The sequence below is a fragment of the Protomyctophum bolini genome, assembly GCF_963924005.1.
Source record: "Protomyctophum bolini genome assembly, chromosome: 8".
In the NCBI taxonomy this organism is placed as follows: Eukaryota; Metazoa; Chordata; class Actinopteri; order Myctophiformes; family Myctophidae; genus Protomyctophum; species Protomyctophum bolini.
In genome coordinates, this window is record NC_137869.1 from 21492507 (window position 1) to 21512883 (window position 20377).

The 20377-nt window shown below is 43.0% G+C and overlaps 1 protein-coding gene and 1 long non-coding RNA gene across 2 annotated transcripts; both read right to left on the reverse strand.

Moving 5' to 3' along the window:
* Positions 1–4478: 4478 nt before the first annotated feature.
* On the reverse strand, positions 4479–19970 carry lmx1a (LIM homeobox transcription factor 1, alpha; the record flags this gene model as incomplete). Its single annotated transcript, XM_080769416.1, has 7 exons — positions 4479–4621; positions 5150–5326; positions 6413–6500; positions 7489–7566; positions 11408–11577; positions 12130–12353; positions 19792–19970. 7 exons carry the CDS (start codon positions 19968–19970, stop codon positions 4479–4481), a joined length of 1059 nt encoding a protein of 352 aa, XP_080625542.1.
* On the reverse strand, positions 9120–10826 carry LOC308319965. The gene is made up of 3 exons (XR_013964504.1): positions 10752–10826; positions 9803–9863; positions 9120–9549 (listed from the first exon to the last, which is right to left on the reverse strand). It is a non-coding gene; the product is annotated as an uncharacterized lncRNA (long non-coding RNA).
* Positions 19971–20377: the final 407 nt, after the last annotated feature.

Consider the following 20377-nt stretch of genomic DNA (forward strand, 5'->3'; position numbering starts at 1 on the left):
AATACAGAATAAACCAAGCTTTACAATGTATATTTGATATCCCTCATAGTGCGACTCACTCATTGTGTGACTAACCCTAACCCCAAACCTCTAGTACCAATTTAGTTGAGTTGTGCCAAGCGCCCCCTTAAACACCCTATAGTTTCAATATATCGTTGTTGTGCTTTTCCTGTTTATGCAATTTCACAATAGTCACAGTGACTAAACTAATCCCTATTCCCCTTTCCAGCGCAGTGTGTGGAATATACAGTATACTCCATCTAAAGAAAATAAGATATTGTGTAAAAGTTCATTTTCTTCCCTAATATAATTATTCTCAATTCATTGTGCATAAAGTGAAGTATTTTTTTGTTTTAATCTTGATGATTATGGCGTACAGCTCATGAAAATCCAATCTCAATATATTAGAATATTTCACGAAACCAAAAAAAATAAAATAATAATAAACGAGAAATGTCGACCATCTGAAAAGTAGGTGAGAGGTGTTATGGAAGCCCAGTTTTGCTTTGACAACAGCCGTAAATGCATTTGTATTGTTGAGTCTCATGTCTCACACCTTGACAATACAACTTAGATATCCGTGGAGTTGAGGTCAGGCCAGTTGGCTGGTCAGTTAAGCACAGTAATACAGTAGTCAGTACACCATTTACTAGTAGTTTTGGCTCAGTGGGCAGGTGCCACATTACAGTACATTGTGCTTCAGTATATTGACAAGCTTCATGTCCTTTCCAGCTCGATTTGGCACCTGCCCACAGTGCCAAAACTACTAGTAACTGGTGTACTGACCATGGTATTACTGGGCTTAACTGACCAACCAACTGGCCTGACCTGAACCCCACAGAGATCTGAGAATCTAGGCCATAATAAAGATTAAAATAAAAAAAGGTTTTAAATACTTCACTTTATGCACAATGAATTGAAAATATGTTTTCAAGTTTCACTTTTTGAATTATATTACGGAAGAAAATTAACTTTAACACATTTTTTTTTTTTTTAGATGGAGCTGTACATACTACTGATGTTGTATACAAGCAATCTAATGGAAAAGTTAATGTGAGGATTATAAAGACAGGGCACTAATGATAATTAAACAGCACAGAATGAGAAACTAGTAAACTACCATTATTAAAGTTTATCTTACACATAACCAGGAACCAAATCAAATGCTCTATCAAATAAATGGTAAATGGTGCGTTTATATAGCACCTTTATCCGAGGCGCTTTACAATATAATGATGCATTAATTTACAACCACCCACCTACACACACATTCATACATACACCGATGGCAAAGGAAATCATGCAAGGCACCAACCTGCTCATCGGGAGCAATTAGGGGTTCTAAAGGGTTGCTCAAGGACACTTCAACACCAACTCTGGGATCGAACGTTCCCAAGACGCCACTCTAGTCTACACCCGGAGCCAATGCCACCCCTATCAGCGCTGGCGTTCTCCCACTGCTCACTTTCACGGGTGCAATGTGAAGTGCTCTGGCACTGTCTTGCTGTAACACCTTCATACTGGCCCAAGTCACCCACCTCTCACCCCCTGCATGAGCATCACAACCTGGGGGTCAACTGGTGGAAGTGCCACAAAGCCTGGGAAACTGCCAAAGCATGGCATGAAGTGTCAATGTGGCACAATCTACTGGCCAGAATGCCCCCCCACCCCCAACCCCATCACTAAGAGTTGAAGAGGAGAAGTACAGTGTATTATGCATCTCTGCATCACTGCTCCATGTGTCCCTATGTCCCTAGTGATGGGTCAGTCTGATCCACACTGTATCAGCACATGGAGGTTAATATGAAATGAGAAATAGATTAATTTATGTAGCCTATATACTGTAATTAAATTTTAGTGTCCTGCAGTTTTTTTGACATTCTGCAAAATTAGGAGTTGCATGATGGATCAGGTCATTCTTATACTTGTGTGTGTCACATGCCAAAAATAGAAGATCTACAAGCTTACAACGGAACAATGAGCTATGACGCGCCGTGATTTTGCAACCACGCGTAAATCAAGCCTTATGCTGTGCTAAGTAGGCCTATGTATATCTAGCCTGGCTAATAAGCCAGAGGCTAATGTATATAAAAATTGCCCCAATCATACACATCAACGGGCCAAATCAAGATTTCTTCAGCAAAGCGTGCACATTTGCCTGGGCACTGAAACAGCATGAAGCCAATTATAGCGGTTAAAAGACAGAGGGTTTGCAGCCCGCCGTTGGCACGGTGGGTGCAATAAATAACCGCACTGTTGACAGGAAAGTGTTTGGCTGCCGTCAGAATAATAATGAGGTTATTGCTACCTGCTGTGACCGTATGATCACACTTTGATTATTTTTCTCATCCCACCCGATGATGCCGGCCACTGCATATGCGTGCCAGCCATGGAGGTATGGTGCCAGCAGTGCACAGACTCGCACACAGGAAGGCGAATGGAGGGGGATGACCCAGCAGGTGAGCGGCTTGGCTTGGTTCCCTGAAATGTAAGTTTCTGGCTGCTCTTTATACCTTCCCCTATCCCAAAATACAAGAAACTGTTCCGTTAAATAAACAACAATGGACAACAGTTTACCCCAACGTTTGCTTGCTCCTACTCAGTATGAAGTCATGCGCGCGTGCACACACACACACACACACACACACACACACACACACACACACACACACACACACACACACGGCTCCGGCTGGCAGTGGCATACCACGGTGACAGACAGTTAGATTGTTCCTGACCATTGACTTGCGCTCTCTGCTCTCCCAGGTCTGATTTCATAGTGGGAAACACGAGACGGTTCCAGAAGAGGGTTCACGGCTGGGCCAAGGAGCCACTCCATACAGTCGGGAGCTTCATATCTTCATGTCACCCTGGGCATTCTCCACCTGACACAGCTTTCAGCCCCTCCGTTTTCTGTACCCCCCCACCTCCATCCCCCTCCTCGAGGGGTAGCAAAACCTCCCTACCCAGGATCAGTACATTCCACCTGGGCATGGTGCCTGGGTGGTCCCCCTAGCCCCCACCCCACTCCGTTTGACTGGAGGAAGAAGCTAGGAAAAGGCAGAAAAATGCAGCGAGGGCCTTTGACCGCGAAGGCACACAATGTGAGCGTTGATGATGTCTGGGGCCGTGTGTGGATGTGATGCTTACCTGCCGCTGACCCATGCCGCTGTCACAGCCCAGCTTTTAACAGTCTGATGATCCACCTGACAGCCACTGGAAGATGCCTCGCTCGGCTGTCACCTAGATCGGACCGATAAGTGCTGTGGATAGACTGACCTGGCTGTAACCCTCTACATGAATCCCCTATACCCATACCAATAAATCAGCATTTGATTTGTATCGCCCACTACCACTATGGTCTGCACTGTATTATGTCCACTCTCCCTCATATCATTCCCACCGCAGATCAGCAATGAGCTGCATGATCCATGGCACATTTGGGGTCCCAAATATATCAATGTGGACCCACCCTTAATATTCATCAGATTATAAATCATGTGTCATATGTTGCAGTACATACAAGCACAGCATTTTTACCGTATGAAAGGCATTATTTATTTAGTGTTGATTTGTACAGGACAAACAGCATACACACACATGTCAATAAATACAAATACACAGATACAATATATACGTATTTCTCTCACACTCATCTGGATTTCAGACGGAGTGAGGGAGGGTCAAAGCCAGCATGCGCTCACAACACATCTTGGAGACCTACACAATAAAATGTAACTCCTAGAGTGTAAAGATTGAACCAAATGGACTCTTCAGAATTCACTAAGGATTTTACTGTGCATTTTGTACAGGGCACTAGCACTAGCTGGGGGGCAGTGTAGTAATTGTCAGCAGTATACATGAGACGTTTCTGAGATAAAATCTGACGATAGGATATCCCAGTTTTTGGACATTGAAATGTCTTCGAAGAGCCATCGTAGGATGCAGTAGTTGACTCTCTTACATTGCCCAAAATAGAGTAAACCTGAGTGTATTTATCAGGATAATTATCACTAACCTATAGACAGGTATCATGTTTTACTGGGTGTGCGGGCATGCAGGGAGCAAAATCGTTTGGACTGAAACGTGTACAGCTGATATTACGCTATAACACAATTATCATAACACAGCTGAGTTATGGCAGCGGTGTTGAAGGTGCAGCCCAGTGGCCAATAGAGGCATTTACGTCCATGACCTCAAGTCTGTCTCAAACTGGAAAGATGCATTCCAGTCCAATTTATGCTTTAAAGAGTGCTGAAGTTCTGCTCCCTAGTTGCGCAGAAACCCGTCTATAGAGGATGGTATACTATATATTATCCATCTCCCCTCAGCAGTACACTCACCTCCTCAACAATCAGTGCAGTAGTCGCAGGCGGGGAGGCAGTACATAAAGACGAGGAACAAAGACGCAGAGGAACAGGGAGGAAGGCCTGGCTGGGTAGAGCTAGGAAGAGAAGGAGACGCTCCTTCCTTCACTCTCAGGAGGTGAAGTAGGAGTCCTGCATGGAGTAGAGGCGGTCGATGGGGGTGAGCAGAGAGGAGTCTCCCAGGTAGAGACACTCACTGTCAGCCAGGTGACACAGAGGGTCTCTGTCTGTCTCACCATAGAGGCCCTTAAAACCTTCACAGGAACAAAGTAGAAAATGTTCATACGTTTGCTTTAAATACATTAATCCTGGTGTCCCTATTTTGTGCAAGTTGTACAAAATAGGGACACAGTGCAACAACAAGTTTTTACGATTTTCACTAATAGCTAAAACACTGGGAGCTATTTGTCATAATGACAACATGGATAGGACTTAAAGGGGATATTTCACATAATTTGGACATTTTATCATCTATTCAGGCTAATTATTATGTGAAAACCCTAGGTCAATTTTGTGAGTTTGCTGCCCTCTACAGGTTAAAAACCATTGAGGGATAAACACACTTGACAAGTCAATACTGCCTTGGCCTTGCACATTGGCACACGTAAATCTAACCAGCAAAAACCTGCATCTAATCTGTATTGTTTACATAATATTGTACAAACAGAAGACTGACATGTTTTTGCCCTTCTGTAGTTTTTCAGCCTTACAGTGCAGCAAACAATACAAAGTAGCTGGCCTGGACATTCATTCCCCTATAAAGACAATAATGAGGTCTGTACCATAGGGGTGCATGTGGTCTCCAGGCATCTGTGGGGGCGTCAGCCCCTGTCTGAAGGGGTCCACATCATAATCCTGCTGTTCCAGGGTGGTGACCCCAAGTTGGTGGTGGTGTTCAAGACTAGGGTATGAGGTTCCCAGGGGGTCCAGGTCAGAGGTCGAACCGCCACAGGGTGGTGCTGTGGGGCACCACAGTGTCAGCGGTCATGTCACATTGGCTGACGGCTACATGTTTGAACGGGTGCAGTACTTAGTTTAGACAGTTTTTGGTTTAGACTAGTCATTGGTTAGACCAGTCATTAGTCCTACAACTATCAACCTATCTCAAACCCTCACCCTAAACCTAACCTCCCACGGGGCAGCACACCTAAACCTAACCTTAACCCATGTCTAACCAATGACTAGTCTAAACCTAACCTTAACCCATGTCTAACCAATGACTAGTCTAAACCTAACCTCCCACGGGGCAGCACACCTAAACCTAACCTTAACCCATGTCTAACCAATGACTAGTCTAAACCTAACCTTAACCCATGTCTAACCAATGACTAGTCTAAACCTAACCTCCCACGGGGCAGCACACCTAAACCTAACCTTAACCCATGTCTAACCAATGACTAGTCTAAACCTAACCTTAACCCATGTCTAACCAATGACTAGTCTAAACTAAGTATGCGCCCCGTTTGAACAACCTGCAACTTGCAGTAGGCTATTCTATTCACAATACATTCTTTAGCAAAGAAAACGTACAAAGGGAGGCAACACCTAGTCTGAGCACAGTGAACGTATCTATAAATAAATCACACTTGTGTGAAGTGAGGGGCGCTCTTGTCGTCGTACATCATCCAATAGAATTCATGAATTAATTTGTCAACTTATGTTATCATCTTTTCACCATGATCATGTAAGATGACAACTGAATTTATGTGAATAGTTATTCCATTTGCTCGTCTACATATGATGAAGTAAATTTTCCTTTCATTGTCAATGGCAAATGTGAGACGTGACTGGATCAAAAGCCCTCAAGAATGGAGCCAACATTTAACCACTGTCAACCTGGCATAACCATTTTGGGCATGCCATTACACCAAAATGTAAAAAAAAAAACCCACATTTCCCAAAAAACATTTTAAAACATTTATTTTTGTGAAACTTTCTGCTCTATAAGCTCACAACAGGTGTGGACATTGTACGACGTAGTATAAAAATAGGGGTTAAGCATTTTTAATAGTGTTCCAGAAAAGGGTGTTTGGAAGGCCCAGTACCTGTGTGATGTGATGTGTGATCATGCTGCTCATGAGGTTGTCTCTGCTCCTGCTGCTGTTGCTGCTGTCTCCTGGCAAGTTTCTTCATCTGGAAAGGACTTTTGTCAATTAGCACAGTGATTCTGCAACGGTGCGCTGAGGCACACTACTGTGTTGTGAGGTGAAACAAACTTTTCCTACCTGATATTACACACACTAGTAGGAAGTGGTAGGGAGCATTCTCTAATTCTAATGCAGCCTAAAAAAAATCATTCTGGCAGCCATTTTATGGAGGTGTTTGGCAAACTAATAATAATAAAATACAAACATTTACATGATTACACCATCACTTTTGTTTGGTTGGTTGGCGAATACAAACATCACTAGAAAAGGTGTTCCTCAGGGCACGTACAGGTCTCCACCAGCTCAGGAACATTTGGACAAAATAAATAAAAAAATGAATCCAAATGGACCCGTAAGCCGTAAGGGTCCATGGCTTATGGGTCCATTTGGTTTCATTTTATGCTCTCAAGAGTTTAAGGTCCATTTGGTTACCATCTCTCCATAATTTACCTGGAATCTCCTCAAGAACCACTGTTGGTCCCCGGACCACTGGTCTAATACTACAGTACAGTAGGTCAGCCTGTATGATATATTAAAGGTCCAACTATAAAATCCCCTCTCTGACTTCTCACTCGACAGACCCTCTGCAACGCAGGCTCAGCAAGCCCTCCGTGTTCTTCATACGACTGTGGCCACTCATTTGGAACGAACGCATTAATAGCGAAGGAAAGGACATATTTCATTGCAAAGGGGAAAGCCACACACGCGCCCACTTTGTAAGGAAATACAGGCCCTAATCTACAGCGATCTTGCAGTAAGATGTCATCAGTTTCCTGTATGAAGAGATAACCTGACTGATTTCCACTCTGGCAGCCGAGCACAGTGTCGAAAGAGTCCTTTAATTAGTGGTGCATATGACTTTGTGCATGTTCGTCTATGCGTGTGTGTGTGTGTGTGTGTGTGTATGCATGTGTGTGTGCGTGCGTGCGTGGGTGTGTGCATGTGCGTCTGTGTGTGTACTGTGTATGTGTTACCTTGGCTCTTTGGTTCTGGAACCAGACCTGGACAACGCGAACACTCAGACCAGTCTCTGCTGCCAAGGTCTCCCTTACCTTGGAAAAGGATTCAGAGGAGGAACAGAGAGAGAGGGGGCCAAAGAGGAAAAGACAGAGAGGAGAAGGGAATAAAAGAGAAGGGACAAGAGGTGAGGAGAAGGTGACCCTCATGAGTCATAACATCCTCAAAGGCCGCTCCTTCCGGCCACAGACTAAAAGTCATATTTTACATTAAATAATCTTCAATTTCCTGCTGACGGGGGCTCCACCTGTAGACATGTAGTGGACTTATTTAATGCTGCAATAAATGTTTTCAAGGCTTTTGCTCAAAGCCTGTCAATTCATCTGGGAGATCACCCAAATATGGAGCTAGGAAGGTCCTTGGTATTTGTAAGCTTAGAATCTGCTGTATGTTCTCCCACACATCATTCCAGAAAGCTTGGAATCCCCCCCCCTCCCCCCGAAGCCCAGTCTCGTATTTGGCCGAAAATTATACATTTAGCTTTTTCCCCAGTATTCTCCTCTTGCACAATGTAGTAGACGGGACTTCCTGGTTCTGTATCCCCCGTCTCTTCACTTCCGGCCCATCCACAGTGCATTGATTTCGCTGCATTTCTACGGACAATATTATTATTTTCTCGTCACTGGTAAATTCTGTAAGTACGTTTAAAATTTACTTTTATTTGTATGGTTCATTAATATACCTTTCGTTTTTATCGGAATTGTTTTATCGTGTGTTTATTTCCAAAAATGTGTTCATTCGAAATGATGTGGATTGCTACTAGGCGGTAGGCGGTACTAGGCTACTGTAGATTCTAAGGTAAACCTTTTATTATGCTACAATCTGTTTAATAAGCTAACGTTTGTTAAGTGTTTTTATCAGTGGTGTCTTTTAAGCTTTTGGGGCTTTATTTAATGTATAAATAAATATACATCAAAATAAACGTTTACTGTTAGAGCAAGGACCCGTTTGGGGAAGCACCCTATGATGGTTTAATTTGTTTGTGCATACTGCATATACAGCATATCATCATGAGACATCATCACGTTTGTTAGACCTAGACTCGTTTGATAATGACAAAGAACACGTTAGCAACATTAGCATCATCATCATGACATTTAGCATCACAGATTAGCTCCGTCTGAAGCCAATCTCTCATATAGCCATTAATAAATGGTTTGCATAATTACAGTACATTCAAGCACAACTCAATACAACAACTGTTAACTGTGAATTCAATCAATTCATCATAATGATAAATTATGTTTGTGTTTGTGATGTTTTATAATGTTATGCCAAATATGTTCAGTATGTCTGCTTTTTCCACCACTGCCTGCATCTGATCACAGATAAATGTATTTATCTGTACAAACACTGTACTTTATTATTATTTTTTCATATTATAAGGCCTACATACTCTTATTATTGCATGACAAAAAGTGAAATTGGGCTATCTACATGCTCACAAGTCACAATGCAATGTGGTCTTGTAGATCTTTTTTTTAATTATTCAAATATTAATAACCCTGTTTCTGTGTGTAGGGACCCACAACCAGGTAGCCTTCATGATCATCTGACAAATACAGGAGGACAGTGTTGGCAGGTATGTTTTTTTATTCATTATTATTGTATCATATATGGAAGCTTTCTGTGTTCTGTTTGTTTATCTGTCTGCATGCATACTCCTGCTATACAAGTGTATGAAGATCTAAGTCAAGATGTAAAATTATAGGATGGACCTGTACTGATCAATTTGGTTCCATTTGTATGCTGGAAGTTGGATACATACTTGTAAATCAAACCTTTCACACATGAATGCAATATTTTGAAAATCTATTATTTTTCTAGGAATGGCAGTGGCTCCTTTGAAGTCATCCCTTTTGATGTTGACAAGCCACCTTGCCCTCAGTTCAGCATTAGCTGGGATGGCATGGAAACTGAGCGAACAGACTGAAGCTGATGTAGAGCAAAGAGGGACTGAGCAAAACTCTGCAGAACCACACGCCCTCTTCATATACTTTACAGTGCCTTTCTTCATCCTGGAGCAAAAAACGAGGCGCATATAGACAATTAGATTTTATAAAGAATCAGTCTTTTGTGAGAAACACAGACACAAAAATGCTGCATTCTTTAGGTACAGTGTCTTGACCAATACACATATGAGTACATAGAAGCACGGCAGGAATTCATTAAGATGTGTGTTTGGGAGAGGAGAGCGAGACCAGTGGATAACTGCACCGATCAGACAGATGTGGTATGATACAATAATACAAATGAATAAAAAAAACATACCTGCCAACACTGTCCTCCTGTATTTGTCAGATGATCATGAAGGCTACCTGGTTGTGGGTCCCTACACATAGAAACAGGGTTATTAATATTTGAATAATAAAAAAAATATCTACAAGACCACATTGCATTGTGACTTGTGAGCATGTAGATAGCCCAATTTCACCTTTTGTCATGCAATAATAAGAGTATGTAGGCCTTATAATGTGAAAAAAAAATAATAAAGTACAGAGTGTTTGTACAGATAAATACATTTATCTGTGATCAGATGCAGGCAGTGGTGGAAAAAGCAGACATACTGAACATATTTGGCATAACATTATAAAACATCACAAACACAAACATAATTTATCATTATGATGAATTGATTGAATTCACAGTTAACAGTTGTTGTATTGAGTTGTGCTTGAATGTACTGTAATTATGCAAACCATTTATTAATGGCTATATGAGAGATTGGCTTCAGACGGAGCTAATCTGTGATGCTAAATGTCATGATGATGATGCTAATGTTGCTAACGTGTTCTTTGTCATTATCAAACGAGTCTAGGTCTAACAAACGTGATGATGTCTCATGATGATATGCTGTATATGCAGTATGCACAAACAAATTAAACCATCATAGGGTGCTTCCCCAAACGGGTCCTTGCTCTAACAGTAAACGTTTATTTTGATGTATATTTATTTATACATTAAATAAAGCCCCAAAAGCTTAAAAGACACCACTGATAAAAACACTTAACAAACGTTAGCTTATTAAACAGATTGTAGCATAATAAAAGGTTTACCTTAGAATCTACAGTAGCCTAGTACCGCCTACCGCCTAGTAGCAATCCACATCATTTCGAATGAACACATTTTTGGAAATAAACACACGATAAAACAATTCCGATAAAAACGAAAGGTATATTAATGAACCATACAAATAAAAGTAAATTTTAAACGTACTTACAGAATTTACCAGTGACGAGAAAATAATAATATTGTCCGTAGAAATGCAGCGAAATCAATGCACTGTGGATGGGCCGGAAGTGAAGAGACGGGGGATACAGAACCAGGAAGTCCCGTCTACTACATTGTGCAAGAGGAGAATACCCCTTTAATATGCAGGGAATAGTGCAGTAAGGCATACAGTAGATAGAAAAAGAATAAAACCTTGCACACTCATTTGATCGCAGGGCTTCCTCTTCCCTCTCTTCAACAATTTTGTTTTTGAGTGGTGCAACCACTCCTATAGACAGCTACTGTATGTGTGTCCCTGGGTCCCTCTGTCCGAGCACGAAAATAGCGTTTGGTTGGTTGGTTGGATGTTGGACCACCCGGGGACCCCCACACGGTAACCCTGTCATTTCTCGACCGTTTCGGACACGGGGCGGCTCGCCGGAACCGGGCCGCGTTCCTGTGTGTCTGGAACTTCCGGGTGTGATTTTTCTATTATGATCATTTCTAACCCATGCACCACCTCAAAGAAGGCATGTGTGTATTTCATTAGCTTTCGAAAATAGCTAAAACCCAAGCCCAATACTTGCAGCCTATTTAATTCAAATTTAATGCTTGAATAATAGAAACTAAAACTGTAGCGCAATAAAAATCAAAGGTCTTCTGTACCTTTCGACAGGGCTTGGAGGAGACCTCGAAGGAGGCTTTGAAGGCTCGTCTCTGCTGTGTGGTGAGGATGGTGCGAGGTCTCTTGGGCCGTTTGCTGTCTGCGTCGTCAATGCTGCTACGTCCACCTGGAGCCTTCTCACTGTCCTCTTCCTCCTCCTCATCACTTTTACCTAATAAAGGGAAAAGACTAAAGGTTGAAAGGCAGCTTCTATTTTGTTCATCCATGACAATGGACAAAGGAACAAAGGAAGCAGGTGGTGGTTGAAGATAATATACAGGTAGAACATCTTTGTCTTATACCAGACTGCAAACATTTTATACCTATACTGATCATTTTGATACATTTTAAACTTTTACCTCTTTCTGTCATGGAAATATTTGTATATATATCCTGGAGATATAATATTTTCATTTATTTCACACTAATTTAATCAGAATGTGAATATTGTTGTTTAAGTTGTCACTTCTCATACACACTAAATAGAATAACACACACACACACACACACACACACACACACACACACACACACACACACACACACACACACACACACACATTTTAATCATTTATTTATGTCCACATAAGAGATACAAATACAAGGACACAAATATTTACATTAAAGGTGCCGTACAAAATGCAATCACACACACACACACACACACACACACACACACACACACACACACACACACACACACACACACACAGTCAGTGTGTACCCGTGTCGTCGGAGGAGGTGGGGCTGGCCAGACACTGGTGGTAGTCCTCTCTGGCACACAGGAGCTGTCCGTCCCGGAGGACACAGCGGTCGCCGGTCTGCAGGCGACAGGAACACACGCTGCAGGTGAAACAGCGCAGGTGGAACACAGCAGCCGACGTGCGCATCACCAGCTCCACTGGAGAGATGGCCTCGGCACAGCCCCCGCAGCGCACCGCGAACAGACTGCACCGGAGAGAGACAGACAGACGGAGAGGACGGAGACAGACAGAGACAGAAAGAAGCAAAGAAAGACAGTGAGACAGAGACAGGATGGGAGGACTCTGAGAAATAATCCAGTAAACAATGAGGAGTAGGGCTGGGCAATATGGACAAAATCAAATGTCACAATATCTTTTATGATGAATATTTTTATTGTTTTTCAATACACAAGACAAGTCACACAAGACATTTGCAACAAATAAAGCAGAAAAGAAAGAAACACACCATATACCTCATTATCATTATGGTTGTTCATATATCATGCATTTTTATGTATGGTATATGATAGCAAAAAATAACCAATCTACAATCTCACAACTGTATTTTTGAAAATCCTTGAAATAATTAAATAGGGATTAAGTGATTACAACAACATCATCTTACGATATTACGGTATCCAAAATCATCGTGATATCAAGTCTCATATCTCTGAGTTATGGGGGTCCTTGAAATAAAAAGTTTGAGATCCACACTGCACTAGAGAAATGCTTCGTCGCCTTCCGGAATGTAGCAGAAGTAGAGCTGTCACTCAAAACGAGCCGACCGGCCTCTTCCCCTCACCCCTGTCCTGTCCCCTCCTCCTCCTCCTCCCAGCCACTCAGACACATACCCCCAGAGTGGCGGGTGTGCGTCTTAGCGCCTGGCAACCAGGCGATGGTGAGCTAAGCCTCAGAGACTGTTGCCGTGGCTCCGGCTAGCGTGTCCGAGGCCGTGCTCCCGGGGAGGCGGGAAGAAAAGGCTCTCGGCAGGCCATGGCTCCAGGCAGAGGGGGGGAATCAGGTCTCCCGGTGGGACAGGCGGGGGCCGCCGGTCCCGGGAATTATCCGCAGAATTATCTCTAAGTCTGCTTAACCAGAGCGGGACAAAGGCCAAGCCAGTCCTCAAGCAGCAGGACTATTGTCCGCTGGTTGGCACCTCGGCATTTGGGGTCTGTCACGCAGGATGATGCGTCATCATTCTGGAACTGGTGTTTGTCTCTCAGGCGTGACTGACTGGGGTTAACTGGCCCAGTCACCACGGAGGCATGAGAACATGACAGCACTCCTTTTCTTGTTAACTCGTACACATAGGCTACACCATGTAGTCAGTAAGGAGAGAGATTTTACATTTATATCAATTACCTACATATCCTACTAACCCATCTGAGTGCTACCCATACTGTATCCATATTTCCTACCCTGTATATGCTATGAATATATCAATTTATTTTATCCATATTATCATGCTACCTTATAACTGTATTTCCCATACCTATCACCATACTGTATAATATATCATTGATGCACATCCATATTCCTAAACCTATATCACTATCTTGCACTAATTCATTTATAATGACAATTGTATGAATTAATAATGTATGTTGAATTTATCCTGCCAATGATGACAACAAAAGGACTTATTATTTAAGTGCGGCAAGGCAACATTATGACAACAAGAAAGAAAATAAGCAAAACTTTGCAATGAATGATCTAATCAGTTAGACTGGGGTGGACAATGCTCTTGTATCGTTGCAGGTAGGCTATAGTCAAGTCTTTATTCCTCTCTACTATGAACTGGAACCAAATAGTAGGCTACTACTAAATCTGAAAAATAAATGAAGCATCATGTTTACAGTCAAAATAATGCACGTAAACTATATTATGAAACAAAGTGACCTTTAAAGCCCGATTCATACTTCATCGCTCAACGGGATGTGACACGTCGTGACGCGCGACACCGCGGTACGGCGGAGAATAAATTAGGCTTTAAAAGGTTTGGAACGGCAGCATCCTGTCCTGACACCAAACATTGCTGAGCTCTATTACCGTTGCCGTGGGGTCGCTAGGGAAACGGTAAAGCCCATTCCAGGAAGCTCCGAAGGGTCAGCCGGCCTGCTTGACCGATCCCAGCCCGTCTGCCCCGCAGTCCCAGTGGTATGTGTTTTAATATGGCCAACATACCGTCTGTGGTATGCACATTCCTGTGGCAACGGTAGATGCATCAAAGAAGTATTTCAAAGGACGTACAGCCCAGGGAAATACCTTGAATGTTTCTGGGTTCCTATGATAACACAGAAGTGCTTGAATTAATGGCACAACATGATGCTAATGCATGAGATGTCAACGAGGAACAACCTCTCGGCATTACCGCCCCTGAGATCACATATACATTTAGCGAGTTGCTTTTCCTGCGATACGCCCTGCCCAGCACGTCTAATTAGATTATGTACTAACGCAGTACTTTAAAGCACCATTAATGCAAAGGTAAAAGCACCTCTAGAGCTGCTTGAGGTGTTTAATATTTCAGAGTTTCCGTTGACATGGTCCAGAAGTACTGCCAGGAGATCAGGCGTGGTCACGCTGGATTTAAACGTTGCAATTAGTGACAAGAACATTCCAGATGAATAAGTCAGCTAAAAAGATTGCTTTCCTCCATACTGACATCACTCAGTCAGTAGAGGACTGAGAGGTCTGATATGTCTCGTGGAAATGTATCCCCTGATTTGTACTTGGTTCTGTGCGATACAAGTACGCAATAAAGTATAAATCAGGCTTAATATTTCTTAAAACTAGAGACACGTACCTGAACATATTATGCAGAGTGCAGACACATACCTGCACATACATGAGACACACGCACGCACGCAGACACACGCAGGCACACGCAGTCACACACACACACACACACACACACACACACACACACACACACACACACACACACACACACACACACACACACACACACTTTCTTTCCCATTGTTCCTGACCTGACTTGTAAAGCTGACCTTTAGTCGTCAGACAAACACACCGCTGGTCTAGTGGACACGACGCAGACACACAGATCCTGTTTCTGGATCAGGTTAACCTGGAACCTTTAGTGAACACACACACACACACACACACACACACACACACACACACACACACACACACACACCCCCCCACACACACACATACACACACACACACACACACACACACACACACACACACACACACACACACACACACACACACACACACACACACACTGATTGAGAAGCTAAGCTATGTATCAGATAAGGATCTGGGGGTCAAGCAGAACTCAGATCACAATGCTGACGTGATGACCAATCAGGTCACCGGTGTACCCGTGCTCACTGAAGCGCTCAGCCAATCTGGATCCTCTGATAATCTGACAATTGTCTGTCAGTGTAGCTGGATCAGGAAGTAGCACTCACATGGCAGCATGAATTATACAACTAGACCTGTACGTTCCCGTCGGCCACCGGCCTATACAGTACTTGGGAACGATAATATGTCATAGCACCCATTTTAACTATCTGTCTGTGTCCCACATGGAGATCTCTGTATCTGTCTGTCTGCCTGTGTCTGAAGAGTGCAAACTGACTGGAAAAAGTGGACTGGTTAAGTAATCAATTGGCAGGTGTGGGGTTGCCAAGGCAATCAATTGGCTGAGGCAGAGGCTGGAAATTACACAGGGGATTTAGGCTGATTAGGCCGACTGGCAGAGCCTGACCAGAGCCTATTGTGGTGGTTCTGGAGAACCGTGGGTCCGGCCGACTCTATACCGGCACTGCACTCCCTCCGGGGGTGTGGAACGCGTGTGTAGAATTTGAAGTGGGGAAAACGGAAAACGGTTCTCGAGTTACGTGCATTACAACCGTACACGCACACACACACACACACACACACACACACACACACACACACACACACACACACACACACACACACAGATGTGGCACATTTATAGTAGGATGTGGCTGTGTCACTCAACAAAAAAACACCAGATTTTATAATTCCACACTAGATCGATGTCACACGCTGACCAACACTCCGAGTCCTAAGCATCTACATTATTTGAAGCACTACATTTTCCAAAATAATAATAATAATAATAGTAATACTATTATTCCATGTGACCATTTACCCTTGCTTGGTGACTTGGGTTCATGCCATTCAACCTGTTCTCACACTTATAAGTCACTCGACCTTTCTAAATAAATAACAAAATATTGCAATATTTTGTAAAGGTAATACAACTTTTTAAAAGTGATAAACTGAATAGGGAATATATAATGACATCTCTGAATCTGTTGATACTGTATATGACTTGATTCCGGTGATTGCAGTCTGGCAGTATTACATTATACACTTTCCATTCATGTTGGCCAAGAACTCCGTCTGGCTACCTCTGACCAGGGTGAGCAATGAGGAAAAAATAGGTGAGATCCAAACAGAAAGTAGGCCTACAATAATGTGGTAGGTGACAAATGCTGCCACAGTATGAAATAATCAACACCAGTAGCTGGCTCTGCAAAAGAGCCAGCAAGGACATTATAGACAGAAGGAGAAGACAGTTGGTCAGAGAGAGCTAGAGAGGGATAGAGAGAGAGGGGGGAGAGAGAGAGAGAGAGAGAGAGAGAGAGAGAGAGAGAGAGACTGACCTCATTTGAAAACCCTGACTGGAACAATAGCAGCGTATAGGTGTAAGGTGCCAGAACCCTGGCCAGTGCAGCAGGATGGGGTTTGGTGGTGGTGGTGTTGGGGTTGAGACATGAGACCTTAGAGGTGGTGCTTTGGCACCAGGCCTCCTGCTAATTGGTCAGGTCAGATATCTCACGGTCGACTGGGTGTTGTCCCAGCGTTCGACGTGGGGGGCTCCTGTGAGCCCGTATATCCAGATGCCATGGCACAAAACGCCAGGATCATGGCGTGCACCGTCTCCACCAAAAGTTCACACTCACCTCATCGGCTCTCCGGCAGGGATCCCCCTGACCCAATAGCATATGGCTCACTCCCCTTATATTATTCTTCTAATTACTGCACTGCTCTGAATTTCTGTCATTGTGGGCCATCATGTTCAATGGCCACACACGTTATGCTTCATTTATGCTCCAGCGTACAAGGGTGTTGCGTGTCATTGTGTAGCGGAGTATAAATTAGGCACTAATCAGGCTTTTAGACTACTCGAGCCATGCTGATTATGTCAGATGTCTCATGCTCAGTGACTCATACATGTAAGTGATAACCTTAATAAGTTAATTAGACAAAATGTTCATGGTTTTGTGGTTTTGTAATGACTTGTGCACCTGCAAAGGTACCCATGTCCTGCACGACACCACTTCTTGGAGGAGTGTCATGTTTCCCATCTTGCTGTCTGCTTGGCAGAATGACCGTCACTAAATTGATCAGAAATAATGTGAGCTGCCACCTTTTATGGTGTGCAAATTCTTTGCCTTGGCTCTTATTTAGGTGAGTGTGTCAGTGTGTGTAAATGGGGGGGGGGGGGGGGGGGGCTTATGGGAGGGGCTATGGGGTGGCACTGCCTCTTTGAAGAGACCATATGCTGTCCCCAGCTTGCAGTTGCCACACGAATGGGCCTCGAAATTTTAACACATTTTGACAACGTGTCACTTGAACTCTACCCAAGATTGTGTATGTGGAGGTGAGACCATGTTTGTTTATGTGTGTGTGTGTGTGTGTGTGTGTGTGTGTGTGTGTGTGTGTGTGTGTGTGTGTGTGTGTGTGTGTGTGTGCGCGTGTGCGTGCACAAATTGCACGTTTCTACATTCCAGGGACCACAACACCACTTCCTCTTGAAGTCACCTTGTTCTCCACACTACACACACACCCGCACACACACACGCACACACACACACACACACACACACACACACACACACACACGCGCGCGTGCACGCGCGCGCACACACACACACACACACACACGCACACACACACACACACACGCACGCACGCAGCTTAATTATCTTAAAGATCACAGGGAATAGAAATACTGCATCCAAGTACTGTTGTATCCAACAAATAACTTTTGTACTGTTGTATCCAACAAGTAACTTATCACTACCTTTTCGCTTGTCCCTGTTGTCTGTCTGTCTGTCTGTCATCCACACTTTTATATTTTCAAGGACAAACATGGACATGATTTCCTTAGTGCATATAGAGCGCCGAAGTCCTGACTCATCCCCTGGTTCTGCCTGGTTCACGGAAGTAATTTCTCTATGGAGAATAACATGGGCTCATCTTAAAATCGTTTCATATAAACGTTGTGGTCCAAAAATAAACAAGCTGTCTCTGCGTTATTGTCTCTGGAGGTGTCTCTGTATCGGTGTCTCTGTATCGTTTGCGACAGTCTGTCACTCATATATGATACAGTCTGTTTCTAGCGAAAATGTAACTAATTCAGTAGCAGTAACAATAGCGTTTTCTCTCAGTCAGTGGATTCTTCAATCTTCATGTCCATATGAGTGAAGCGGCCGGGGATGTTTATTTTTCAAACAGTACTTATATGAGGCGATCTAAAATACCCCTATGGGGATTACAATGCAAATAAAAAGTACACGAACCCGTGGATTTGCGCCCTCTACCGATATTGGCGTCAGACTTCGGTGCTCTATATCAAAACCTACAGTGGGGCCACACAGCCTGACCTTTGCGACATCTTATGAGAGGTTATGAGAGTTGGTGACTACCAGTAATTCTCATGTTCGGTCCTGTGAATCTAGAAAAGAGTACAGAAGGTTTTTGATCTACCTAGTTATAGGAGGACTGTTCAAAGCTGCTATCGGACGCCTCCATATTTCCACATTTCCTAATCAAAGCCGGTCGGCTCAGGCGAGGCTGCTGGCTCGATTGCATTCGACTGATAAGTAAATGCACATTTTTGCTTGTGGGAATAGAAAACTAAAGGTGAAAACTAAAATGACAATTACAAGTCAATCCGATCATAGGCAAACCAATGTTAATTATTATCCCTGCAGTGCACAATTTTAAATTGCGTGCAACTGCGCTATAGCCTACTGTAATGCATCTGGTTAATTTTGATTTAATTGTAAACTAATGTACAAACTGGATAATCATCATCATCATCATCCTATTTTTAGTTCATTACATTGGCTACCAGGATAAATAAGGCATTTAAACATTTAGGTGGCAAATGGATAATCACAAAAAAATCTAAATAGCATACTGATATTTGACATTGAATTGCAAAATGTAAGGCGAGCCACAATTTCTATTATATTTTTGTAATTTTATTATTAGGCTAGTTTTATTTATTTTTAATCCAGCATGCATGCATTCATGCATGCATTGGAATGTTGAGAAAATGTTAACATCTCTAGGCTACAGTAGGCTGTGCATGTGCAAAACCAATAATGAAACGCTTATCGTCCCCATTTTGGGAATGAGCAAACATAAGATAAATCCCTTTTTTTGAACAATGAAAATGCATAAATAAATTCATCACACTGCAGCTCGCTGTAGCTCACATAGTGCAATGCATCGAGCTTGCAGTTTCAGATCGCTGTAATGTCGGGCCTATTATAACTAAGTGGTTCAATCATTACTTTCTGCAGCAATCAACAAAGTCCACATACAGTAGCACTTACTCTGAGTAGTGGTGTTTGCAGTACAGTTTGTGGTCCCTTAGAAAGCAGGTGTTCCTGAGCGGGTCTCCGCACACCGCACATCTCACGCACTGCTCGTGCCACAGGCCGCCGTTGAGTCTGAGCAGGAATTTATCCCGTATGAGACGATGGCACCCGGCACACACAGCCCTGCGATTCATGTCTGGGTTAGGAAAACAATGTACATTTATTGGACACTTCCCAAACTGTAGCCTACATGATGAATTAACTTTTTTGTGTGTTCTCCCTTTAGCATCATTGTATATATAGCCTATAATTCTACACTGCACTATTTTGCTAACTGTTGATAAACTGTAAATAAAGTAGCCTTCAATCAAAAAACTTGAAATAATTTGTTTATAATTCCGCCTAATATGCATATAGTAGCCTAAACACAAAATAAGCAGAAATCTGCGGCTTGCTTGGCTACAGTAATTAGGCTATATGATTATCAGATGCGTCAAATCTTACCAAAACGTGAGGATGCTTGTCCAAGTTGTCCTTCCACCATAGCAAACCTCTGGCAAAGAAATGAATGATATGAACACAGTAAAACATTAGAAATTGC